At 41.2% G+C, this 27,443-nt stretch overlaps 1 protein-coding gene across 6 annotated transcripts in view; it reads right to left on the reverse strand.

The window, feature by feature from the left end:
• KIF16B (kinesin family member 16B) overlaps window positions 1-27,443 on the reverse strand; it is a 295,283-nt gene that overhangs the window by 24,904 nt on the left and 242,936 nt on the right. For 4 of the 6 annotated variants that reach the window (XR_007150865.1, XM_047852576.1, XM_047852573.1 and 1 more), the window contains one exon: window positions 7,686-7,769. The exons of 1 other annotated variant lie outside the window; for it this stretch is intronic. Coding sequence is in view for 4 of the 5 variants with exons in the window: in XM_047852576.1 (XP_047708532.1) it covers window positions 7,686-7,769 (84 nt within the window). In the remaining variant the exon portion in view is untranslated. Of the gene's footprint in view, window positions 1-1,632; window positions 1,751-7,685; window positions 7,770-27,443 lie in introns of all 6 variants that reach the window. One more of the 6 variants, XM_047852574.1, reaches the window with a different exon arrangement.

A 27,443-nucleotide genomic window follows, 5' to 3' on the forward strand; every position in this document is an offset into this window, starting at 1 on the left:
TCACATGGACACTGGGTTTCAAGCCCAGGTCTGACTCTAGAACCTTCTGCATGATTCCAATATCACATAGTTTTCTGTATCCTTCCCTAACCTTAGCCCCAGTATCACAGCCTTTTCAGTTCTTCTGACTCCACGAAGCATCAAGATGAAACAGCTGTCAGACTGGCTCCATCCCCTCTAATGCACTTGACAGCCACTTAACCCCCTTCAAAAATGCTTTGCTACTGACAATGATGGTAATGGACTAATAACAGAAAACAGTTAATGTGAACAACCAGAAAACCAAAAGGAAAAAAAAAAAACATTAGTGAGGAAGAAAATGGTCCTTTGTGTGAAATATTCCTTACATTTACGTTTAATAATGGTTCTACAATTATCCATTTTGTGAGATCAGCAGAACGTAGACAGAAGAGATGTTAAATTAAGCACAGAACTGCTGGATATCTTTAAGATAGCTAAATGAATGAGAAAACTTAAGGATTTTTACCTCCTGAAATTTACTTTGAAATTGACAGGGCTCAACCTATAAAACGTCTAAACAAATGATTTTGTTGTTAGAAATTTAAGGTTTGAAGCTAACATAAAACTAAAGTAGAACAGGCAGAGGAGAACCAGACTGTATGTGTGGCAGGCACCATAAGCCAGAAAAGTGACTCTTGGCAGTGGGGGGTAGTGGTGGCATCAGTACTGACAATCACCACTAATACCTGTATTTGGTAGCTAAGGCAGTTGAACTATCAAGACTTTATTTTGGAAACAGCTCTTCATTTAGTGCACTGTTTCCATTTAGAAAGATTATACCTGTAACTCTGGGCATCCCTTTATTGTAAGAAAAAAAGAAAGAAAGCAAGAAAAATAGCTAGGGGTTGGCCTGGTACTCACAGCTAAGTTGTAGCATTCTCCTGTCAACCATAAACAACTTCAAAGAATACTAACACAGGACAATGCTACTCTGATCATGAAGGCGCCTCCCCTTCCCCTCCCTGACCCCACACAAAGACTGCTCCATTATCACGTCTAAACACAGACAAAAACATGAACACTGTACAAACCATGAATATGCCCAAATAGGTCCCTACTCTGGCTAACATGGCTGACTGCTTTTTTTATCATAGTTTTTAAAAAACGTTTTATTTATTTTATTTATTTATTTTGAGAGACAGAGAGAGAGAGAGAGAGAGAGAGAGAGAGCGCACGTGCGCAAGCAGGGAATGGGCAGAGAGAGATGGAAAGAAAATCTCATGGGGCTTGATCCCAAGGGGCTTGATCATGACTTAAGCCAAAATCAGAAGTCATCAAGAGTCAGACACTCAACCAACTGAGCCACCCACGTGCCGCATCAATCACAGTTTTAACAACACTCTCTTCTTCTTGCCCTCTAGATAAGAATTATTAAAACACTCACAGAATCAGCCCAGAGACCAGTCCAGAGCAAAGCGCCACTTTCTTACACTCCCCAAAATCACCTAAAACAAGCTCAAATCCTACCTTAAGTTCTTTGTAACACGTTTTTGCTGGGATGCCCCCCGTACTTCCCATTGTATATGTTCTCCCTTAGTGCTGTGAGCCACTAAACCTAACACTGTTGGAAAGGAGGTATATTTCTGGGCATCTGTGCTGAAAGGCACTGACCTGTGTCTATTTGTTCAGGGGAAGAAGCTCAGGAGATGCATCAGGTGTGAGCTGGGGACTCCACAGTGGGCAGTCTTGCAGCCAATGACCCAGGAAACATGCAAAGAGAACTAACCAGCTGTGAATAAAAGCCAAGTAAATGTGGAGGAGGTGTGCTCATTTCATAATGATCCTATGCCTCTTATCTCTTTCACAATGAATAACAGCTTGACCACGATTAAATCATCAAAAACCAGTTCTAGTTTTCAGAGTATAATTTTACAGGCTGAAAGAAAGGCTGGCATTAAAGCAAGAGATTCCTGATATCCAGGTGTCACCATGAATAAGAATACTTACATAATGTTAGCGTCTTTGCCCTCAGACATTGATTTTCCAAGTAGATGTGACAAACTGAGGTACTCATATTGTTACACGTTATGGCTGCTGAAGGGCGGTGCTCTCTTGTCCTTCTCTGGCTCTTCAAGCACATCTAAACATGCCTCAAAGGTTCCATCACTGTTGTCATTGTCATTACCACCACCACTACCCCCATCTTCACTGTCATCATTGGACTGCCCAGCAGTCTGGAAAGTTCTTCTCTGTACTAGAGTCTGTGCTACATGCATGACCCCCTTTAACCCTAAGGTCAACTCTAGGAAGATGGTGGTGTTCTTTATCCTTATTTTGCAGAGAAGGAAACTGAAGCAGTGACATTAACTCCAAAGGGGAGGCACAGGGATTCAAGACCAGGATAATCTGCCCCAGGGCCCACATGCTTAGCAACTACACCACTTTTTACCCTTAACAGGGCCCTAGAATATGAGATGAAAATGGGGAAGAAAAAAAAGAAGTTGCCTTGGGCTTGCTGCATGCTCTTTAGTTCTTTGAAGAAAACTTCCTAGAAATCTCTCAGGTTCTTACTTCCAAAGGTGGCTATATTATTCTTGAAAGCTTTATGGTTTTAGAGGATTTCACATACTTTCATTAATTACAGACTACTCCTTGAAATGATAGACTGTTAAGATGATTAGCAGAAATGTTTCCAAGTAAGATGATGATGTTGCCTGAAATTAGTAACCAAAAACGTACCTCTCACCAATCAACAAAAACAAAACACAAAACTCATTAATTTGGGGGTAATGGGGGCAGATTTTCTGATATTCATTGAATAATTCAATGGATTTGTGAAGCATGTGAAAAATATCATGGGAGGCTAAGAATCAAATGAGATGGCAACTCTGCTGCCTCCAAGGAACTGAAAAGAGTACAACAGGGAAGGTCTGGGACATAAACCTGTCTCTTGGTACAAGCAAAACAGTGACAGGAGTCTGAACAGAAGTGGAGGGGAGGTTTCCTGGACATTACGGAATAGTGCTACTCAAAATGTGGTATGTGTTTTGGACGCCTGTATTGCAATTTAACAGTATTTTTATGTCTATTGAATCTATATATAGTAAGCTCAATAATTATGCTTGCATTTTATATGACCTTTTTATTTCATTTTTCATTTCATGTTTCTAGTAATTAATGCTCACTCATTCTGCGAAAGTACTAATAAATGACAGAGCATAAATAAGTGGTTCTTTACTACTGCAGCCTGAGAAGCAGTATATCCTAGAGCCGTGTTTAAGGCCAACCACATTTTTCTTACTAGAACTCAATTTGATAGCCATTTGGATATACATATAATAACGTAGTATGTATTTTTTACATATAATATTTGCATAAAATATTTAAAGTCACAAAAATCTCTGAAGATATTCTAAGTTTATACTCTTTGGCAATTCATGTAGAAAATAAATCTGCATAGTAATGATTTGACAAAGCAGTAGACATATGCTTTAAAAATAAACAAAGCCATGGGGCGCCTGGGTGCTCGGTCGGTTAAGGGTCCAACTTTGGCTCAGGTCACGATCTTGTGGTTTGTGAGTTTGAGCCCCACACCGGGCTCTGTGCTGACAGCTCAGAGCCTAGAGCCTCCTTTGGATTCTGTGTCTCCCTCTCTCTTGGCCCCTCCCCAGCTTGCGTGCTCTCGCTCTCTCTCTCTCAAAAATAAACATTAAAAAAATGTTTTTTAATTTAAAAATAAAGCCATAACCCATTGAGATTCAGAACCTTTGATGAGCCATGAAGTGAATATTTAAAAATCAACAATTATGATAAGTATTTTTCCTTGCAAAAAAATATAATGAGAGGTCACTCCTATAGTCAGGGTCAATTAAGAGATGAGGAAAAAAGAGATGAGAAACACTGTGTTGCTCTAGAGTTTTGTAGAACACTGCTTGGCACAGAGTAGGTGCTCAATACTTGCTGAATGAAAAAAAAAGGTATTTAAGGATAAATAATGAGGCAATGGATCTTAGTTAACATTGTGGTGTAATGCTGGAAGATGATGTTTCCTCAAAGGAAAAGACATTTCCTTTACAGGAAGACTCCATTCCATTCCAAACTTCGAGCATGCTGATTATTATGACAGGGGCTTGCTCTGAAAGATGCCGTAGTGTGAGCTGAGGCTTTGTCAGTGACTGGTGGTGGGACCTTCTTGGTCCCCCTCCTCCTCCTAGATCTCCTTGCCTACAACATGGAGATGATAACAGAGCTCACCTCACAAGCTAACTGGGGGAGAAGATGACATATGAGCATTTTGTTTATGCCTGGTACTTAGGGAATGCCCAGGTAAATGGAAGATAGCAGTAGTATTATGTGAAAGCAGAGGATTCTGCCAATATTTTGTCACTTTGACCTACAACAATGGCAGTTTCTTATGGTTCAGCCTAATATTAATGGTACCTGGTTTCAAATACAGTAAACAGAACCTTTCTGCTCAAAATAATTCATCAGGCGGAGACTGATGTATTCGTTTCCTGTCACCTCCACTATCTTACCTGCCAGCATATGTCTCCTGGGCTGCTGTCCAAGTTACAAAAAGGGATGTATGAGCCTGGGAAGCATGTCACACATGGGGAGTGTTGCCATCATAATCCTCTGACTGCCTGATGGCAGGGTCTGCCCAGGACACGTACACCTACACTGTGCTGGTTCCTCCAGGGCCTCAAGGGAAGCAATGTTACAAACCACATTACAAACCTTCAAAGATTCTATGGCTCTTTGTGAGCAAAAGTGCTGGGCAGCTTTCGAGCTTGAGATGCAAAGCAATAGCAGGCCAGATTCTGGAAAATGGGGCTCCAGGTATAAACTAGGGCTGGCCCAATAACTTTGTGTGGGTGGGCCACATACAAATTTATCAGTGAGAGCTAGCACTGGAAGCCATATTTATACCCCTCCATCGACCATCATCACCTTCTTACTCACTTCTACCTTTTATGGTGCAATATAACCAGGCTACAACCCTCAGGCTCCCACACTGCCATCATCACCACCACCACATACACAGCTAGTATCATTCTTTCCAAAGTAAGAAACTCAACCTCCAAAACACCTCATGATGGTTAGAAATTCCTGTTACTACCCATCATTTTTACAAATAAGTACTGTAACAGGTTACATAGCTTGGGAAGAACCAGCGTGGTGTCTGTGTCTTTAATATGAAAATATTTTATATTTTCTGCCTATAAACTTAAACACAAGTTATAAATCTTGGAACTATTTTAATAGAAAGGCAGATCAAAGCCCAATGAATGCCTGCTTAAAACACCGCTTTATACAGCCTACTTAGGGTGAGGAGGTTTATAAAGTTGCGTTTCTGGATTTTAAAAAATTGTCAGATAATTTCGTTTGAGCAAAGCTATGTATATAGAGCGTATTAGCACAAAGGTAGTCTACTGAAATCCATTTTTCTGTACGTATTTATGTATTTAGTTTTATCTCTAGGTAAAGTTTCATATAGGAATTTAAATATATGCTCTTAGAGGGAAAGAAATTATTCTATATAATACCTAGCACTGTCTCCAGCATGTATTAGGAATTAAGTAAATGTATACTGAATTAAATCGAACAGAAACTCAGGGAAAGTAATTATGTTAATTTTCACATGAAAATACAGTAAATCAGATGGTGGCTTCTGATGTTAGATTAAAAAAAAAAAGATACAATAGTCGTGGGAAATTAACTCAAGAATCTCAGATTAATTTTCCACTAAAGTGAAACTGAATTATCCTTGCTCCTTGAAAAGGACATAATACTCTAAGATTTAACCGTCAACATGAGGAAAATGCATTTAATTTAAAATGTGCCTATTTCTACGAGGCATGGAATCCATTCTTTAAAGGCTAAAGCCACAGGTAAATAACAGCCACAGGCAATGGAATGGCTCCTTGTATAGGTAGAGACATCAATACAGAATTCTGTTCATTAACAATTGATGGCTTAGTAGGGCTAGGTGATTGGGTGGGAGGCACAGAAAGAACAAAGATGGGCCCACCTAAATACCAGGAATGAAAGAGGCCCCCGAGCTGTGCTCTGACCCTGAAACCTGGAATGGAAAGACAGGAGTCACCAAGGGCAGAGCTCACAAATACTCAACACACAAGATGCCCAATCTGTAGTGGCACAGCCGGGCACCGTGTGAATTCAACAGGAGCCCCGAGAAGCTAGGAAAGATAATAGTCGATTTCCTGTTGGTTTATAAACTTGTTTTTATACGCTATCATGCTCCACCTTTCCATTAAAAACAAGTCTAGATAACTGAAGGGGGTAAAGGTTAGGTAAAAAAATAAAACCATCACCAGTTCTATCATTATTTGTACACTTTTTTGTATGATACAAAGCAAACCTTTAAGAGAACTTGATCAAGCAGGCTCACCACCATGACCTTTCCCTTGAAGGCAAGCCCTTCAGTTGGGTATCAGGGTCATGCCAACTCATAGATGATTTTTAGAAACCTACCATGATTCATTCAAAGCTCAGACTTCATAGACCCAGGACCTCTTCAAACGCATCATTCCTCCAGTATAACTCAAATGCCAGGAAGGACTGCTACACCCTGAAAATCCTTCTTTCCTCAGAGTGATTCTATATGAGGATCTCAAAACTCTAAGCTGCCCTGATGGACCACAATCTCCTAATCTTTAATTTTAGTTTCCCATTTTTCCCCTTCTTTTGCTCTCACTGGACCCTCTAGCCTCTGGATGTTTCCCTAATCCTTGGTTCACTAGCATTAAGTGGATCCCACGGGCAGTCATTTCAAACTGGCTGTCACCAGGAATGAGAATAGAACCTAATTTTGATGTAGCACTTCATGATTCAGGAGGGGCTCTCTTGGGCCTTCTCTTACTTGATTTCATTTGCAACAGGTCTTATTATTATTCCTCTTAAATAAGTAGCACAGAGGAATTTGAGAGGCCCCATGAAAGCTTGCTGACATGAGACTGTAGTCAGCTATTTGTAATTTTATCCTGCCTGCCTCAGTGGCAAGGGACACGAGCCAGGCAAAACGGCACAACGGCAGGAGATACAACCCAGGATACCTATGACCGTGCCTTAGCACCTAGATTCAGCCTCAGCGTTAGATTCCAACCAAATAAGCAACTCTATCTTGAAAAGGAATACAAACTACATAAAGCAGTCAACAATGTGTATTGGCAGCGAGGCACTCAGAAAAACAAGCTGTGCTGAGCCAAAGTTCTATATGTAGCTGGCTCAGAAGAATAAATTAAAACAAGTCAAACAAAGCCTCACCATGACCAAAATAGGTATGTGTCTTTTTGCTTCCAACTCTCTCAAAAAAGTAACAATAATGCAATACTATCTATCTTCAGTTAATTAATTCAAGCTTCTTGCAGCAAGCTTTTGTACCTCAATCTGTATTACAGACCATCTGTCTCTGCGAATCGTTAGCTCTCACCCACAGCCTGCTTCCTAACCCTTAGAAGAAATGTGATCTCCTTCAAAGCCGGAAAAACGTTCTGTTACACCAGAGGGGGGTTAAGGACGGACATTTTAAGTAAACCGATGGCGTTACTTTACGATGTTCCGCAGCCACCTCCGCTGTTAATGAAACAACACCTTCACATCCGTGAACAAGAGCCATAGTGTTTGTATAACAGGAACAATTCTCACTGGTCAATCATATGGCAAATTTTCTATACAGAGAAAGCAAAGCTTAATTCTGTTACCTCCAAGTGACTTCGCCTCTCAGCAATCACTCGTTCATCCTTGTTTCCAAATAGTTTCTTTGGAGGGAACTCAAGGGTAGCAAGCTGAAATACATATTTTATAAGAGATGCATTAATATCATACCTACAACCTTTGGCTTTTATTTATCTACTATCTGCAGTCTCTATCATGGGGTGAAAAGAGGAAGAGGTTGGAAATTTAAAGATGGTAGGTCCTCCCCTACTCTGTCACTAATCTACTGCGTGACCTTGAACGGACAGGGTAGGACTCCACAATGGTCAAATGAGGAGGAGAGATGATGGGAACTCAGAGAAAGGACAGGTCTTAGTCCCAATATTTTGTCTCAGATGGGTGTTTCCCAAGTTTTATTTGTTAAAACGCAAGTTTGTTCTTTTAGTCCCCTCCTCACACTAGAATTCAATTTTTTTTGTGCTAGGAATGAAAGCTTACCTTGCACAGTACTGGAACATTCTGTAAAACATTCTGAGACCACTGTTCAGGTTCCTTAAACATTCCATATTGCCTTTTTATAGCTATGGTTACAAATGAAGAATTCCCATGTGAAGGGAGGACCTCTCTTTGAATCTTTTCCTTGTTCTTTAGAGAATAAAGGCTTAGGATTTGTTTTTAGCCAGGTCTCGGGATTTCATGGTTATTTTCTTTGTGCCTCTCTTCTTGGAGGTATTAAAATCGTAATAAAAAGATAAGTTTTATTATAGGCCGTGAGGCAAGAAAGAACTCCATAATCTGATGAGCACCTGACCAGCCAGTGCTGCTCTGGTCAAATGAATGCTAAGCGGAGCAATAATTGCTGGTGTTGGTGAAATTCACTATTTCCTGCCTTCCTCACCTTGTCGGGTTCAGACAAACTGAGCTGACGAAGGATTATCAAGAAAAAAATTAACGTTTCTTCCAAAACATATGTCACAGTGTGTCACAAAATCCCTGTTTTATACACATGTAAATCTCTTAGTTGATTTAAATTTTTATTACCACAGTGGCAGTCAAAAATTAAGAACCGGCGCCTATATGTTTAGTGCTTGAAAAGCTCAGTATTAAAGTAGAAGAATATACGTAAAGTGCACATAAGTGAACTTGGTAAATTTTCAACATCTCAACACACTGAAGCCACTACCCAGATCAAGAAAGAGAACATGCTCAGCACCGTAGGCCCCGCCAAGCACCCCCTCGCAGCCCTGCTCTCCCGCCCTCTACAAAGACTGACGCTAGCCTGACTGACTTTCAACAGTGAGGCTCAGTGTTGCCTATTTTTGAGCTTTATGAACTCCTTGGTGTCTGCCTTCACCACCCTACCTCATGTTTGTGAGATCCATCCACCTTGCTGTGTGTAGCAATAGTTTGCTCATTCTTGTAGCTACACAGTATTCCGTTATGCGAACATTCCACCATTTCTTTGTTTAATAGTCTTGTGTTACTGGGCTACTGGTTAGTTTCTAGTTTGGGGCCATTAGGAACTGTGCTGCTATGAACATTTTCCCAAAGGCCTTCTGATGAACATATGCAGGGATTTCTGCTGGTCAGAGTCTTGGGAGTAAAAATGCTGGGTCACAGGGTATGAAAGTGTTCAGCTGTGTTGGAATTACCGAATGGTTTTCTGGAGTGGTTTAACCACCTGACACTCCCATGAGCAGGGACTGAGAGATCCAGTTGCTTCAGATTCTTGCCAATATCTGGTCCATCTCTGGTTTGTCTTTGCAATTCCATTGGGTGGGCAGTGATCTCTACTGTGGCTCAAGTTTACATTTTCCTAACGACTAATGACGTTGAGTGTCACTTTCACATGCTCACTGATCATCTGGTTGGTCATTGTGGGGAAGTGTCTGCTCAACTCTTTTGTCATCTTTTATTAGGTATCTAAGGTATCTTCTGTTTTCTTATCAATAGCAATTCTCCTTGTTAACTCTCATCAAGGTATCTTTGATGACTTAATGTCCTTCTTTAAAGTTAACTGAGGTTGGGAAGATGTTTACTCCTTTCACACTCTAGCGTTGTACCAAAGCAGAGAAAACTTGGGGTGGGTGGCATGGAGCACCTCTTCTCCTCCTACTATCACCACGTTCCAATTTTGGTGATGACACGGAGCTTTAAAATCAGTTCAAGGTAAAGTGAAAGACCTTGGGTACTGAGGTAAGGCACACCCAGTCTGAATCTTGGCTTGACCACTATCTAGCTGACTGGCTGTGTTTCTCTCTGCCTAAATATTCCCTGAGGAAAGGCGGCGGACAACGATCCTAAACTTCCCCAGGTTTCTGTGAAGATGTAGTGAAATAATGACAGATGGACCTTAGCTACTGTTACGATTTGCTAGAGATCTGCTCGTTACAAGAAAAGCAGCATGCCACATCCTCTTGGACCCTCTCTCCATCCCTGGACTGGTGATGTAGCCTCAGGGAGCAAAGGGTTTTCTGGAACCTTGGCCTCGCTGGCAAAAACACACTTCCCAGCTGTTGCAGTTTCGAGAAGACAGGTACACCAGAGCTTGTCTTTTGGGCTTTATCTAGCCCCGATTTTATCTTGTCCAAGTGTGTTTCCCCCCAGCACTGATGCTGAAACCTTGGCAGGCATGCTGTCACAGTTGGTTGTTTTGTCATTTTCTTATATGGCTGATGAGGTGATGTGGTTTCTGTCAGGGGAAATTTATAGTCACGTTTGTGTGCTCAATCAGAAATGGGGCACTAACAGGACTTGAGGCAGCTGAACCGGGTGGGGAGCAAGCATTTAGCTGTCCTCGTTGTCAACAGCAATACTCTATTCTGAGAGGGAGGATAAAATTTTGTGCTGTTAATAACCACCCTGTGAAACAGGCACGTATAAAGTATGTGTAATGCTGTCGTTCAGATTTTTAAGAAGAAAAGGACACCTGTTAACAACTTTCGGGCATAAAATCAGAGGACTATAATATTCAACCACTTAACTTCAGAGACCAGGAAACACAGTTAGTTCTAGACTTAAACAGTCATGGTGTGGCTGAGTTGAGACAAGGAATCAGCGCTGACTCTGAGTGTTTCACAACAGTGCTGTAGAGGGTGCCTGCAATGTACAGAAAAACCCCTTTCAAGTCCTTGGGAATCTAGGATTCAGAAGAAAAAAAGTAACCCCTTCTTAAGAATATTAAACCAGAAGAGTGATGTATAGCTGCTAGGCAGTGGCCAACAGTTCCAAGAGCTGTGAACAGAACCCCATGAAGACTGGTACCCAACAAGGGAATGGGAACATGCGGGAGAGCAACAGCAGTGGGGGTAACAGGAAAGGGGCTGGGTTGGGAGGCAGGCTCCCAGAAGTCCATCCTGGGATTGGTCCTATGAGATTAGTCCATTCCTGTCAGCTTACTCCTCTCCCAATAAAAACTGGGAATAACGGTGGCTATCCTTATACACAGCTGAAGAGAGGAAGGAACAGGGGCAGAAATTCCAGTATGAATCATGATAGAAATGCACACTAGTGGGTCCATGTGCTTTTGGTGGGGCTGGGGCACAGAGCAAATTAAAGTAGAAAGGCAAGGCTGTGAGACAAAGTATAAAAGAAAAAGACTGCCTCCATTAAAATAATTATATTTACATCAGAAACAGCTCTCCAACTCTCTTCCTTCTGATAGAATGGAAATGACCTTCATTTCTCCTTTTTAGAGAATCTTAACACCGGTGTTTAAGCCTTGCTATCTATAAGCTCTTAGGCTAAATGAGATGAAATTGCCAATTTTGTAAGTTAAAAATGGTTGAATATCAGCAATTTCATCTGGTTAAACCCTGCATAAAACTTTGACATTTTTAAGCGACCACTAGGGCAAAGATACATTTCCACCTGCTTTACCTGCCAAGGGTAAGTATTCTCATTTGATGGACTGTCAGTGGGCTATATCAAACCGATATTCTTTCAAAGGCTATTTCTCTTACTCAAAATAATACTAAACTAGAAGTATTGAATATTAAAAAGTATACAACAGTGAAACAGCCGAGGAGTTGGGAACGGGGGCCAGGTGATGCAGGAAGCCATTTGGGAACCAACAGCTGTTGACCCAGAACATAGAGCCACACTCGGCCATCTGAATCAGCCCATCCTCCATAAGGAAAAGGGACCATCACAGTCTTTGCCTGCACTAGGGGAAGGAGACAGGAATTACTGCTTCGTTCTTAAAACAGTAATATTATGCATGGAGGAGGGCACTTGGGACGAGCACTGGGTGTTGTATGGAAACCAATTTGACGATAAATTATATTTAAAAAAAACCCAGTAACATTATAAAAATCCTTAGAAGAGTTTAGAGCTCTAGAACAGAGAAGAAACCTGAACTTTTTCTCTCTTCAAGAACAAAGTGACTGCCTCGTTTCTGTTAAAACAGACAGCAGAAGCAATCCTCCGTAGGTTTCATGGCTGGATTGTGAATTACTTAAATTTTTTTTTTTTAATTTTTTTTTTCAACGTTTATTTATTTTTGGGACAGAGAGAGACAGAGCATGAACGGGGGAGGGGCAGAGAGAGAGGGAGACACAGAATCGGAAACAGTCTCCAGGCTCTGAGCCATCAGCCCAGAGCCTGACGCGGGGCTCGAACTCCCGGACCGCGAGATTGTGACCTGGCTGAAGTCGGACGCTTAACCGACTGCGACACCCAGGCGCCCCTACTTAAATTTTTTAAAAAGGATAATTTACCAAGATCAACAAAGCCACTGGTCAGTTTAAATAAAGTGCCTGGAGAGCCAAAACAGACAAACAAATGGGCAAAACAAACAAACAAAAAACAAACACAAATAAACACGCCAAACAAAAAGAAAAACTCTTCCATTTTGCCGAAAGTGTTGCTGTCTGAAAAGTAACATTTCCAACAAGAACACAAGAAAGGGTTAGAAAGGGGGCGGTTCCGAACTGTCCCTGATTTCTCTACTCATGTCTGACGTACATCAACATCTTCTGTTTGCTTGCTTGGTTTCCTCATGTTAAACAGAAATTTGTAAATAAGATAAATTATATTCGCTGGACGTTTTTATTTCTTTTCAAGTTCTTTATATTCACAAACTTTCATTTTTATCGACTTATTTTTTAATCCAGCAGATGGTCTAGATTTGATTTCCATGAGAGACACTGTCAGGAACAGTGAATGGCAATCTGTAGGCGGGGGACAATGTCCTCTTTGATTGCCTTTGTAACCTGTGATAAAGGAAATACAGTGTCCTACATTTCTAAAAATCATAGTTCCTTAAGTTCTATATTCCTTACAGTGACTAAATTCGAGAGCGACTCAGGTAAATGTGATTCATATACAAATTATCAACATAGTGGGATTCAGTAACGAGGGAAAAATGACTTTCCTTACACTTTCATTTTCATAAAGAACAAGGGCCATGATTTCCCCCTTATAACTCTCATGGAGAGGGTGTCTCGTGTTGGAAAGTATGATTCTACCAGAAAATAACCTTTCTACAAATGATAAGATGTGAGGGAACAGTTCTGGTTGAAGGTAAAAAAAAAAAAATACTACCTCCATTAAAATAATTATATTTATTTTGGCGGAGCTTTATTTGTTCCCCTTCAAAAGCACGAAAAACAAGAGAAGAGATGAAAAGGAAACACTGTGTCTCCAAACTAGGAAAGTGGCAGGGCTCTGCCCTGCAGCCTGGGCAGCACCCAGGGAAAGCTTGTGGGGAGTGGGGAGATGGGGAGCTGCCAGGGCCACCCTCACCTTGCTCCCAGACCGCTGGCATCATGAGCTGCCCACCAAGGCAGGCATGCAAACTCTCGGGCAGCCCGCTACACTGCGATTAAAGGGCTAAATCTGGGGACAAGGAAAAGGCAAGGGACAGCCACAGCAAGAGGAAGGCGGGTAAGGGCTGTGGGGGTGGGGAAGGACCTGGGGAAGCTCACACTACTAAGGAGAGGAAAGGTCTGAGGCCAAGTGTGTACCCCACAGCGATCCCACAGTCTCACGAACACCAGAACGGAAGAGAGTATGTGTCACAAAGACAAAACCGGTGGAAAGAGATTCAGAAAAATCCCAGGCAGAAGGTCAGGCACATAGTAGGTTGCTGCCTTCATCATCACCAGTATCTGTCCTCCCCTCTCCCCGGGACACACTGCTGTTCCCCCAGCCATTAGTCTGCTGCACTGAAAGATGAGATGCCATTAGGAGGAACCCAGATGGGTACGATGACTAAATGAGTAGGGGTGAGAAGGAGGATGAGGGACATGTAAGCAAAGGCAGATAAAGAACCACCACCACATGAAGAATGGGCCAGAGACAGCCAGAGACGTTCGGACACAGAGTCACTCACGGGCCACCTGGGGGGCTCAGTCAGCTGGGCGCCCATCTGACTCTTGACTTTGGCTCGGTACATGACAGCACGGTTGTGAGATCGAGCCCCATGTCGGGCTCCATGCTGACAGTGCGGAGCCTCCTTGGGATTCTCTCTCTCCCTCTCTCTTTGCCCTTCCCCCTACCCCACTTGCAAATGCTGTCTTTCTCTCTCTTAAAAGAAAGAAACTTTAAAAAAAAAAAAAAGGAAAGAAGTTACTCATGGTCTTGCAGAAACCACAAAAATCATCTCAAAAGAAGAGCTGAAGAAGTACACAGGTTGAAGGAAGAGACCGCAAGGGGAGAGGGGTGGAAAAGCGAGCCAGCTCTGAGAGAAATGGCTGACTCAAGGACTGGGACAGGGAAGATGTAAGCTAAGCCTGAAGCATCTCATAGTGCCCGAAAGGAAGTGCCCAGAAACTTCAAAGCACAAAGATGGAGTGTTACAAAGGAGCACAAGCATTAACTGAAAGAGCTCCTAAAGGCCAAAGATGAAATAATCTGAAAACAAAATTTAAAAAACAAAACAAAAAAACTAGTATTGGCTTATAGCCAAAATATGACCGGACAAGCAAACAACTGAATAAAGACAGACACGGGAAAGGAAAGACAAGCCCTCCACGCACAAGATTTCCAAATAACTTGTGGCTATCTCACCCTGAAGGACGTGGAACATACCTCTCCATGACTAAAATGTGTGCTGTGCACAGGGACTTCCTTCCAAAGAGTAAGTGTAGAAAAGGGGGAAGCCATGTAACATTCCGGGGGAGAAACTGGGAGAAACCTCAGCCAGGTGATCGAGATCAGTATCAACAGTGATAAGCCCCACGGACAGTGTTTGTCTCTTTCATCTGACATGATCATAATGGCAGTTTTACCTCTGTGGTTCTCTCCTCCCCCAAACCACAGCTCTAATCACAAGAAAAGCATCACACAAATCCCAACAGGGAACATTCTGTAAAATACCTGACCAGCATTCCTCAATACTGTCAAGGTCATCAAAATTAGGTAAGTATAAAAAAGTGTCACAATAAAATGTAAGACAGATTCCTGGATGGGATCCTGGAACAGAAATGGGATATTAGGTAAAAACTAAGAAAATCTCAAAAATGTAAACAATAATAAATGGATCAATATTAGTTCACTAGTTGTGGCACATGTACTATAGTAGTGTAAGTTGTTAGTAACAGGGGAGGCTATAAATCTAAAACGATTCAAATAGGACTTCTGGCTTGTGATCTGACACGTTGAGAAGCTTGGAAGCCATTACCCTTGCCCTCACAACAAGAAAAAAGCTGAAAAGACTAAAAATTAACAGCTCTTCGTAGATCCATCAGAGAGCTGAGGTCATGGGGCAAACTAACGTCCCCAAACTAGAGAGACAAGCAGGAAGAGACTGAGAACCATATCCTATTGGGTGCAGAAGCCTGTAGCTGGATCCAGGAGAGGCAGCAACAATTTAAACTGTAATTGGTGAGGGGCACTGGCTGTCTCAGTGGGTTAAGCCTCCAACTCTCGATTTGGGCTCTGGTCATGATCTCACGGTTCATGAGATCAAGCCCCACACAGGCCTCTGAGCTGATAGTGCAGAGCCTGCTTGAGATTCTCTCTCTCCCTCTCTCTCTGCCCTCCCCCGTTTGTTCATTCTCTCTCTCTCACAATAAATAAACTTTAAAAAATAAATAAACTGTAACTGGTGAATTACTGGAGGATCAGTACAGACTAGTATTTGAGTTAAAAACTCTGGGTACGTGTGGGGTCTGCACACTTCTGTTAGTTTTACCCCCAGGAGTCCAGCCAGGTTCTCATCCTGAGATGGGAGAAAAATCTGCTACTTTCCAGCAGGAGAGAAAAAGTAATCATTCTGAAATACACCCAAAGTTCTCTGTTGTCCTTAACATGGCCTGCCCTCAAGGGAAACTTGTACCAGAATCTAAGCGCTTTGGGATAACCAAACCTGGGGAAAGTAAAATGCCCCACAGCAGGCTCACTAAAAGAGGACTACCTGATCAAAGGCCAATGCAGGCTTTTCCCTTTCCCTCTGGCCACACCTCACCACCACATCAAGAGGCCTCCTGATTACAGCGTAAAGAGCTACAAGCCCCAGGCTCTACTGAAGAAGTCTTTAGCCAAACCCAAAGACTAGGAAGACCAAAACAAGGGCACCTGGGAAAACGGTAGCCTCTGATACCACAGCTACAGCAAACAGCAAGCACAGCCTGGATTCTAGCCAATGAACATAAAAACCTCACACCGAAGGCCTATCTACCTCAATTCCTTTCATCCAATACACCACGTCCAGCTTTCAGCAAAAACTGACAAGCCAAAAAAAAAAAAAGTTGATTGAAAAATCAGTACCACCACACCCTCACTATCTACCTCTCCCTACCCACAACCTACTAAAAAAAAGAGAAAAAGAAAAAAAAAAAAAGTGGGCCAGAAGCACTCCACAAAGAATGGGGAAAAAGCAAAAAACACTTATTAGAATGAAAGCCCCAGTAGAAGAAACAAACCTAGAATGAACACAATGAAAACACAGATTAGCATGTAGTATAGAGAGTAAGGGACAATGCAAAATGAAATGCGCTAAGGGAAAAGTCAACATGACCTGAAGAGTTTATGCCTAACCAAAGTGTCTTTCAAGTGCACAGGCCACAGAGAGACATTCTCAAGCGCACAAGAACTCTGGTAAAACACATCAAGTTGTATCTTTTCAAAAATGTACTGGATGATCAAAAAATAACCAAGAGATAGCACAATATAAAGATCTCAGGAATGAAGAAATTATGGTAAAGTAAATGTCCCCTCTATTTAAAATCACAATATTTAGGGGCGCCTGGGTGGCTCAGTCAGTTGGGCATCCAACTTCAGCTCAGGTCATGATCTCACGGTTTGTGAGTTCAAGCCCTGTGTCGGGCTCTCTGCTGACAGCTTCAGATTCTGTGTCTCCGTCTTTCTCTGCCCCCACCCCACTCACTCATGCTCTGTCTGTCGCTCAAAAGTGAATCAATGTTAAAAAATTTTTTAAATCACAACATTTAATAATATATAATTATATACGTCTATGTACAATGTTTAATAATATATAATTATATGAATTTAGGTATAAAAGAATGTGAATGCTATATACCTTGACAGTGTAAAAAGATAATACAAAATGACTTAAAATTTGGGAGATGGGAGTAAACATAAGTGTACTGATCTTAACTTTGTTAGAAGAGTCAGTTGATCATTCATAAAAGGGAAACACAACTGGTCATTTGTAAACTAGAAACACATTTGAAAACTAGCAACTAAATTCTAATGTTTGTTTATAATCTTTTTTCTTAAAGTCCTATATATTTTAGAGAACTTAAAACTTCTTGTGGAGCAACATTTAATTTGAAGTTCAGTAATTTCTTCAATTTCATTTTCTTTCACTTCTGACAAATTCAAGTAAAATTAAACTTACTGTTTGCAATTAAAGATACGACATTTAGAATGACCCTAATGTTATAAAATTATTTCATTATTTTTCTCATTTTAGTTTTTTATCAATCTATATATCCATCCTTTTATCTGTGCCTATTCATTTAAGTGTGTAAGATAATGTTCATTAAATAGTAACATTAATTATATTTAGAGAATGATTTGGGGCAATCTGTTGTTTTCTCTCTGTATTACGTGAAATTTTTATAAATGAGCATGCATCATCTTTATAGAAACAATAAAAAGTGATTATTCTCTTTACAGATTTAATGGAACAGTTAAATTAGCGCCATATGTCTTTTTCTTTTAATAACCTGGGATTTGGGGCAATCAGAGTTTGAAGTCTCAGTTCAGCACGGAGCTGCTGGTATATTCTCGAGCGATGTAAAAAAACCTAGTTTTACCACCTATTAAAATGAAGGAGTTGGGGCGCCTGGGTGGCGCAGTCGGTTAAGCGTCCGACTTCAGCCAGGTCACGATCTCACGGTCCGGGAGTTCGAGCCCCGCGTCGGGCTCTGGGCTGATGGCTCAGAGCCTGGAGCCTGTTTCCGATTCTGTGTCTCCCTCTCTCTCTCTGCCCCTCCCCTGTTCATGCTCTGTCTCTCTCTGTCCCCAAAATAAATAAAACGTTGAAAAAAAAAATTTAAAAAAAAAAAAAAATAAATAAAATGAAGGAGTTGACCTAAGATGTTTTAAGTTTCTGTTCAGCTCTGAAATTCTGTAACTCAAGTACTGATGATGAAAATCTCTGTATGCTGAGTAAGAAGGAGTAGCATTTGGATACCAAGGAGATACTTGGCTACATTGCCTCTGAGGAATGTCCTGACTTCCTGCAAAATCCTCACAGCATTCTTATTTGAAGAAAGGCAAAGGTATGTAGAAGGGAAATAGGGCCGGATTTATAATCATGAAGCACAGTACTTTTCAAGAGGTTGTAGAATAGAAAAAGGACAGATACAAACGGGAATGCAGTATTCATGAGAAATCCCTTAAAATGGTATCTTTTCCTGCTACAACCATTATCTTTGCAGCAGGAGTGGGAAATGATGCAAGGATATTTGAGCTCTTATGGGAAAATTGTACGTTTAAGTTAAAAATGATGACGGAGATCAAATAAATTGGATATTTGTGGAAGACATGGTAGGCCTGGAGAACACTGGAAGAAAACCTAACAGCCCTTATGGCCTACTTTGTATAATTATGAAATGTGATTATGCAGACTAAAACACAGGAAACAAACAAATGAGGCTGAAACAGCACATTTCTTTGGCCTGAGAGAAACATAATGACAAGCTTGTTCTGCAATTCAGTAAATAAAACATATTCTAAAGACAAAAAGATTGAAATAAAAGCCATTAGAAAAATGAAATCAGTAATTTTGAGGCCTACCGACTTCCAATGAAATTTGTCTTTCCCTTCTTCAGTGACTGTAGAGTCTAAAACCCCGAGTTGTTAATTTCATTTTGAATGTTTGAACCCACAAGCCTCTAATTTGCAGGCTGAACAACAGATCTGTATGAAGAACTATCAACAGCATCAGATAAGACAATTAATAATTGCTTATAACCAGCAGCCATTTTATGGAATTGCCTGTGAATTTCAGTTTTGGGAAAATGAAAGCATGGAGAATCCATGCATCCATGAAGTTGGTAGCTATGTACGTATGTGCATATGTATCAGCAATAGTGTCCGCATTCTCTGTTGCTTTGTAATATTTCTTAATGATCTTAATGATCTCAGAGTTGGTTTTTTCCCTTTCTGACTCCCAGTGAACTCACACAGCTCAATTATCTTCAAAGAGCCATCATGCCCAAATGCTGACTCCAATGTTTATTAGATTATAATAAGATAGGTCGGCCAGTCTGCTGCCATCACGAAGATAAATTAAATTCAATGGAAATGTTTGATTTTATTATAAGCCTTTCTCTCTTGGCCAAGTTCACTTTTTGGGTGAGCCAGACCCTATATTAAGCCCAGGTGGTCTCGGAGGCAACAGCATAGATTTTGATAAATGGGATCATTATTTCTTTGAATATAAATAATGGCAGCCCTTATACAGAAATTTAAATGAGAGATAAAAAGCCTTGTTTATCTTTTATGATTTCATAACAATTAAGCTGCTAAAACTGGATTATAAATCACTGAAAGAAAACCGAAAACAACTAATAAAGTGTGGAATCTTTACTGATGAAAGAAAAACATTTGACTTCTGTTACCACCTAATAAAAGTGTACTTTATTTTCATTCCTCATTTACAAAGCTTTCTTTTTTTTTTTTTCCCTTACTCCCATAACACTTGGCTACCTAACTAGTACCTGATTTTTAAAGATTAAGGGGGGAAATTCTACCTGGCACTCTAATTGGTCAAATCAGCTATAACCTGACTTTTGTAAGTAGACATACCTACATGATGACTGACAGCATTTGAAACATCCACACCTTGCAGGTTTGTGGCTGTGAATTTTAGCCACTCCAGCTTTTGAGAAATGCAAATAATGAAAACTCATCAAAGGGCTGCTATAATTCTCACAGCTGACTAAGTGGGAGCATTTCTGGCTACTCAAAATTAATAGCAATTTCCAAGGTCTTATAAGAACAGCTGTCACTGAGAAATATACTCACAAACAAAAAAGGAACTCTCCTCCAAGTTTCACTAGAGGCATGAAAGAGCAACTCTTCAGAACAATCTGGGTGGATTATTAAAGGAGCAATGACAACAGACCTCTCATAATAAGCACACCACACAATATTGATGAATACCTGCTATCTTGCCCACAGCCAGGCACATACTAGACTCTCCTCAAATATTTGCTGAATGAATGGACAAGGCAGGACTCTTTGCTGGTGGTCCACATGGTATAGCCAGCAATTACAATGAGGACATATCACAGACAGAGCTGCTGTCCTGTTGTCACTGAAGTGCTAAAACTTGGAGTCATCCTATGTACAAAACCATCGCTGGGAACATAGTTGAGACTGCACGGACTTGGTCATATTCTGTATAAAGATGATAACTTTTTAAAATGCAATCACACAAAGCCTCCCAAAGCCAGTATCAATCTTATTCAGGCAGGGGCCAGTGAAGATAGATTTGAGGACATTCATATATGCTGCAACAATTTTGAAAGTGAGAAATGTTTCAGATATGTGAGAGTTTAATGTTGCATATTTAAGAATAATTATACAGTTGGACTAACTCAGATGCTTGCATTTTCTATCTCTTATTATGATGTTACTTGTCTCTTTCAGGGACTGAGACATGGCAAGAACCTGTCTTTGTCACGTTATTCAACTAACAGATTTTTGCAGAGAAGAGATGTTCTTCTCTTTGGTCTCATCTGGGGCACTCTGAAAATTCCTCTTTCATGAATGACCAAGGTCATGGAGAGGAAGATTCAAAACACAGAAAGAGGACTAGGAATGAAGAGACATGAACTCTGCCTATACCCCAAGTCTTGATGTGACTTTCAACCAAACTGAGCATTTAAGTGTCCTTCCTTCCTTCCTTCCTTCCTTCCTTCCTTCCTTCCTTCCTTCTTTCCTTCCTCTTCTTTCCTTCCTTCCTTCCTTCCTTCCTTCCTTCCTTCCTTCCTTCCTTCCAAGAGACAGACAGCATGAGCGGCGAAGGGGCCAAGTGGGAGGAGAGAGAGAGAGAGAGAGAGAGAGAGAGAGATAGAGAGACCTAAGCAGGCTCCATGCTCAGCGCAGAGCCCCCAAAGCAGGGCTTGATCGCACAAACCTGGGGTCATGACCTGAGCAGAAATCAAGAGTCTGATGCTCAACTGACTGAGCCACCCAGGCACCCCATGAGTCCTCATGAGTCCCCATGAGGTTTGGGAGTGCCCAAACCTTTAAGACTCCTTGGTGTACTTACATTTCATAATGTGCAAATGGGTCCAACCCGTTGCTATAAAAGTCTCCTTGCCGGTTGCAGAGGAAAGCCTGATACTCTATGCTTCACAGTCTTTGGTGGTCAAAGAAACAATCAACATGCCCCCACTGCCTAGGCTTAACATAGCCTATCCTTAATTTTGACAAGATGATTGGTCCCTGGAAATTACCTTTTAGAACTGGTGACCTATAATAATGAAAAATCAACCAATGCTCCCAAGGTGGCTGTGAAAGAGATGACAGGCAGCATACTAACCAGTGGTCCAGAGAGCACTATTTGGGGAACTGGGGCCCCAACTACCCACTCTCAGGCCCCACATCAGATTTACTGAATCATAATTTCCTAGTTTGGCGAAAAGCTTCTCAGAAAATTCTGAAGTCTTTTGCCCCCAGCTCCCCATACACTTGAAAGAAGTAATTAAAATACTGTTTTATGTCTTGGGTGGAGGGAACAATGTGTTGCAAACCATACAGTGAGGTACCTTGGTCTCTCATAACATACTAGGTCAGGAAGCTGGCAGGAAGCATTCTATTTTTGCCTACATAGCTGTTTGCTATTTAAAAATCCAAGGGGGCTGAGCTCTTGGTACAGGTGAATTTATCTAAGGCTTACTGAATGCTCCCTATGGCTATGGTTGGTAGCATTATAATTTGGGTGGTGAGTAGATTTGCAATTTTTATATTAAATTTGGAAAGCTGGTTATAAAACTGTTGAGAATGCATTTCAGTGATGGATGGCAAAAAGCTGTCCAAATCAAATCCAAGGCCAAGAGCCAGTTTCTTTTCTTCCCTGTCCACCCCCACCCCCTTTTATTTTTGGTACTGCTTTGGGGAAATTACTTGGAAAATACAGAAGGTGAGAAATGGTTCTATCAGCACAAACTGAAAGTCCATATATGAATTAAACCACCTCCTTTTTTCCCCTCCCACTGGGCACCCAGAGACCTTTAGACTTGAGACAGAAGAGTTGCTCCATACAGCAATCTTTCATGTTCTATTCAAAAGCTCTGAAAACATTCCCCCCACCCCCAGCTCTGTAGGGAGAAGGGAGCCCCCTTGGGGATGCGGTTGATGGAGGCTGAGGTCCTGTTTGACACTTGGGGACTCGAATGACTCACTGTGATAACTCAGTTATGATGTAGACATTCACACGTCATGTTCCATGCCACGTATGCTGTCACCACACACGGGCATTAAAAGTTCCCGTAGCATTTATTTTGATGGTACCTTTCAATACAGAACATAGCCCATTTTCATGGTTCATCCTTTTGCCTCCAGGAAGACCAACACAAACCTGCTTCCGAATGACTCTTGGCCCAGATTATAAAAGGACCCTTGATGATGGATTCCAATGCCTAACTTCTCTCACTGTGAGATGGCTCTCCTGAGAAGTATGGTGCCCACTAGGTTCTAGCACTTGTTAAATGTATTAAAATTAAAGACCTCTAAAATCAGAGTGTGGCATCTCCGAACCTCCTAGAATGAGCAGCTCTCACTGACCCTCTCATCTTCCAGCCCCATGTCCTCCTACTTTATAAAATACATTCAGAGCCCCCTAGACCACTCATCCAGAATGGAGGGGGCACAGGCACCATGTTGTCACTCTTCATTCTGATGGTTGAGAGGGAACATGGTCTTAAAATAGTCTCTCTTCCCAGCTTCATGATAAACTGTGCTTTGATCAGATCATTGTCCACTCTCAATGACGTGGATCCATAGGTAAACTTCATGGACACGAGATCTTAACGGTAACTCTACCTCCTCCATGGCAAAAAGAGAACAATTGTGTTTGAGCATATAACTTGACTGATGCTTAAAGGGATTATACTACTGACTTTAATGGAGTACAAAATTTTTCATACAGATAAAGAGCACTGCAGAAATGATTTGCATGATAAAATTTCAAAGACATGCTCTCTAGCAGATGCTGCATATTACTTCATAGTCGCTTTCAATAAAATATTTTATCTGAGGCTTTCACAGTCTTTTACAAACTAGCTGTGGCATTATCATTTTACAGATGTGGAATCTGAAAACACAGGGTTTAATTTGATTAAGATTCCATACAAGGTCAATGAAGGGGAGCAGAGAAAGAAAGCTAGAAGGAGCTATTATCCTGCACAATACATGTCAGTATATCAAGAGGACAATTAATTCAAGACAAAAGGGAAACCTATTTAGAATCCAGAAGAAGCTAAGATGAAGGGAAATGAATAAACAAAAATAAAACAACAATTTTAAAAACTTTGAACAATGCAGCACCTCGAGTGAGGGCTCAGCCCCTCACACAGTGAATCTGAAAATGGAAGGAACATAATGTTCACATATGATCCAACACCACCTGCAGCCAATCCGTTCTTCTTTAGTGTTCCACAGAACAAAGAACTTTGTTTTCTTTTTCTGAAATTTGTCACGATACAAAAACAACGGACTCAATTTTTCTTCGGTGTCTACTTTGTCCCTGCCCTCAGTCCCCATGCCTGAGTTTCATGGGACCCAGTGGCTTTGTCCTTTCAATTCACAGGTTCGTTTTGCTTGTAATCACCCTAAAGTCCTTCTATTTTCTTCACAGACACACATTATAGCTAATAATCAATGACCTCTTCCTGTTTTAATCAGGTCACCACCCAAGCGTATATAAAGTATCCCTGAGGGGTCTCCAGTTGACATCCCTCTCCTTATGGAGACATTATAGTACACAGTAAATAATTAGGCAAATACATGGGAGTAAACTGGGAAATTAGAAGACGTAGCTGAATGACGGTTAAGGAATTCTTAAAACCTTGCCACTACTTGGGGGTAAGGCTCGGGGCTCTCAGTCAACCCAAGTTTTGTGTGTTCTTTTCCTAATCTTGGTTCTTCATAAATTAAGTCTTTAAAAACAGTTGAGCAATTACCCAATTTCTTCACAAGGGAAGCATGCATGTGTGAATTGGAAGTCATGCAGCTACCTTTAAGAATGTCCACAAAGAAGCGGTCACAGCAACAAAAATCTGGAAACTACCCCTATGTCCATGAAGAGGAATCTGCGAATCTGATAAGGTGGCACGCTAACTTTGTTAGTAGACACCACTGCTCCTGGCAAAATGATCAATCACTTGATAAGCTGATAAACTGTTTGTATAGACTAGGGAAGTGATAGCTATCTGGTGTGAAGTTGTAGATTCAGGCTTCTCTGAGTGAGGTTTCTTTTATAGCTCAGCAGGTCTCTTGTAGGTACTCTGCTGGAAGCAGTGATATTTGTCTTATACCTTCCTCAGGTCAATCAACGCTAGGTATGGCCTATGCTAGTCCTGTGAGTACGAATGTTTAGCTGGACCCAAGAACTCCTGAGGGCATTGCAAATGATTACTTCTGAGGGCCAGATTAAGAGAAACTTTCACACTCTATGTATACCTCTTTGAATGACTTCAATCTTTTACCATACACATGTAACTTATTATCTGAAAAAAAAAAAATAGTGAAAGAAAAAAGAAAATAGCCATAAAAAGAACTGTTGTATCAAACTCCTGTAGAGGTATATCCCCCAGGAAAAACAGGGCTAAAATGCCAGAAGAAAATGTGAATGAACAGGATATAATTCAAAGTTCCAAAAGATTATAAGCTACAACCCAAACTAAAGTTTCAAGGTGAACAAAGATTCTCCATCTTGGCAAGTAATTACAAAGCCTATGTATTTTTGAATTCAAGGGTATTTTTTCAATATATTTTTCAGCTTGATTAAAAATTTGAAACCTGGGGCGCCTGGGTGGCGCAGTCGGTTGAGCGTCCAACTTCAGCCAGGTCACGATCTCCCGGTCCGAGAGTTCGAGCCCCGCATCAGGCTCTGGGCTGATGGCTCAGAGCCTGGAGCCTGTTTCCGATTCTGTGTCTCCCTCTCTCTCTGCCCCTCCCCCGTTCATGCTCTGTCTCTCTCTGTCCTAAAAATAAATAAACGTTGAAAAAAAAAATTAAAAAAAAAAAATTGAAACCTTGTATAACTTGGTAAATTTAGTATGTATCATTACAAAAAAAAAAATAATCGACCATCTTGTTACCCTTGTAACTAAAAGAACAAGAGGAGTTTCATACTTCTATCGAAATAATGACCCCAATTTAGTGAAGGAGTGAGGTAAATAAAATATGTTCCCACTTGGCTATGAAACAGTTATCTGTGAGAGGAAATTTTCAGCATCCTTCTATGTGAACCTTTGGGCCTTCCTGAAGAAGTTACGTCTTTAACAAGTCAAATGATTTCTAGGATGCCGACAGGCCAAGTAGACCATTTGGAGATAGATGATTACTTCAGTAAGATTAACGTTATATACAGAGACGTCAACAATATGCACAATGATAAGAGCAATCATAACTGTTGAATACCTAATGAACATTATTGATCTCAAGTCTCCACAAACACTTAGCATGTAAGAGTATGTGAAGGTAGGCTGCGCAAAAGAAAAATCAACTTTATGGAAGAAAATACAGCTGATATTCAACTTGACATTTAAGCTTCATCTTGAAAATGTTAACTGGGCAATGCCGTTCTCCTTTCACTGAAATAAGATTTATCTAGAGCTACAATGACATGCTGCTACCTTTTTACAGATAATGTTTTCCCATTTCTATTTTTATACTATTGTTTGTTTAGAGATAGTAAATGGAGCCCAATTGCCTGCGCTTCCAGACTCGCTTCTGCCCACCAGGTGTGTGACAGGAGGCAAGTCTCTGGCTCTGACCACAGGGTCCTGAATGGCAAAAGCATAACACAAGACCCAGGACATGGGAAGCACTCAGTCAATGGTGAGGAAACCAGTCAGAGTGTGGCTACTGTAAATCTCAATGGCGCCCCCTCAGGCTTTGTAATTACAACCTCCCTTTCTACAGGCGGTGTTTATTTTAGGATCTCACCACATGGTTTCAAATCACTACTCACATTACCTCCTCTCTTTCAAACACATGCATACATGTATAAGTTCTTTACATTTTTTGCCCTCAGAAGAAGGCAAAGTCACCAAGTTGGACTCAAAACAAGGAAAAGCAATTTCCAATCTTGGTTATCAGTTAGATCGTGAGCCTGCCTTCAGGAAAAGAGTTTGTATGGGAAGTCATACGTGGATAGAATGGAAATTCCAGCTTAGTTTCCACATCCAGACCTTCTTTAATATCATTCAGTGGTTTCCCACAATACTTGTGATCAAGTGATACATGATACAGTCCCTACTTCCTGTCCCTACCTCCCTGTCCTCATCTCTACCACACTTGCCACTTTTCACAGGACTTTTTATTCTTGGAACATGCTTGGCCAACAGGCGTGGTCCCACCCCAGGGTCTTTGCATTTGCTGTTCCCTTTACTTCAGATGTGTCTACCCCAGATTTTCATGCCTGGCTCCTTTTCAACATTAAGATTTCCCCAGGCCTGCCTAGCTCTCATGCCACACGATCACATTACCTTGTTTTATTCTCTCCATGGCACTTAACATTATCTAAAACTATCTTATTTGTTGGTTTGTTTGTTTACTGTTCATTCTCTCTGCTTCCTGAGAGGAGGGGATGTGGCTGTCTTGCCGACAATGGTATTCAGTGTGGGGTGGTTCAATACAGACTTGTGACTGACTGGATGAAGGAGACCAGCCTGATTTTCCTCATTCGAAGCTCACTTAACTTTTTTCAGCAGGTACGTACACTCTTTCTGCCCTTGAAAAGGATTATCACATATGTGATAATCTGTGTTCATTAATGTTGCCGGCTACCAGGAAATCTCTTCCACTTACATACTTACATCATGTTTAACCTCAGGGGTGTTTTCTTCCATTATGTTTTTTTTTTTTCAACGTTTATTTATTTTTGGGACAGAGAGAGACAGAGCATGAACAGGGGAGGGGCAGAGAGAGAGGGAGACACAGAATCGGAAACAGGCTCCAGGCTCTGAGCCATCAGCCCAGAGCCTGACGTGGGGCTCGAACTCCCGGACCGCGAGATTGTGACCTGGCTGAAGTCGGATGCTTAACCGACTGCGCCACCCAGGCGCCCCTCTTCCATTATGTTTTTAAAGACTGCTTCTGTTTGCTTTGAAATTTTCTTTAAAAACACTGATCAGGACTCGGCATCTGAG

The sequence above is a fragment of the Prionailurus viverrinus genome, chromosome A3 (assembly GCF_022837055.1).
Source record: "Prionailurus viverrinus isolate Anna chromosome A3, UM_Priviv_1.0, whole genome shotgun sequence".
Taxonomy (NCBI): domain Eukaryota; kingdom Metazoa; phylum Chordata; class Mammalia; order Carnivora; family Felidae; genus Prionailurus; species Prionailurus viverrinus.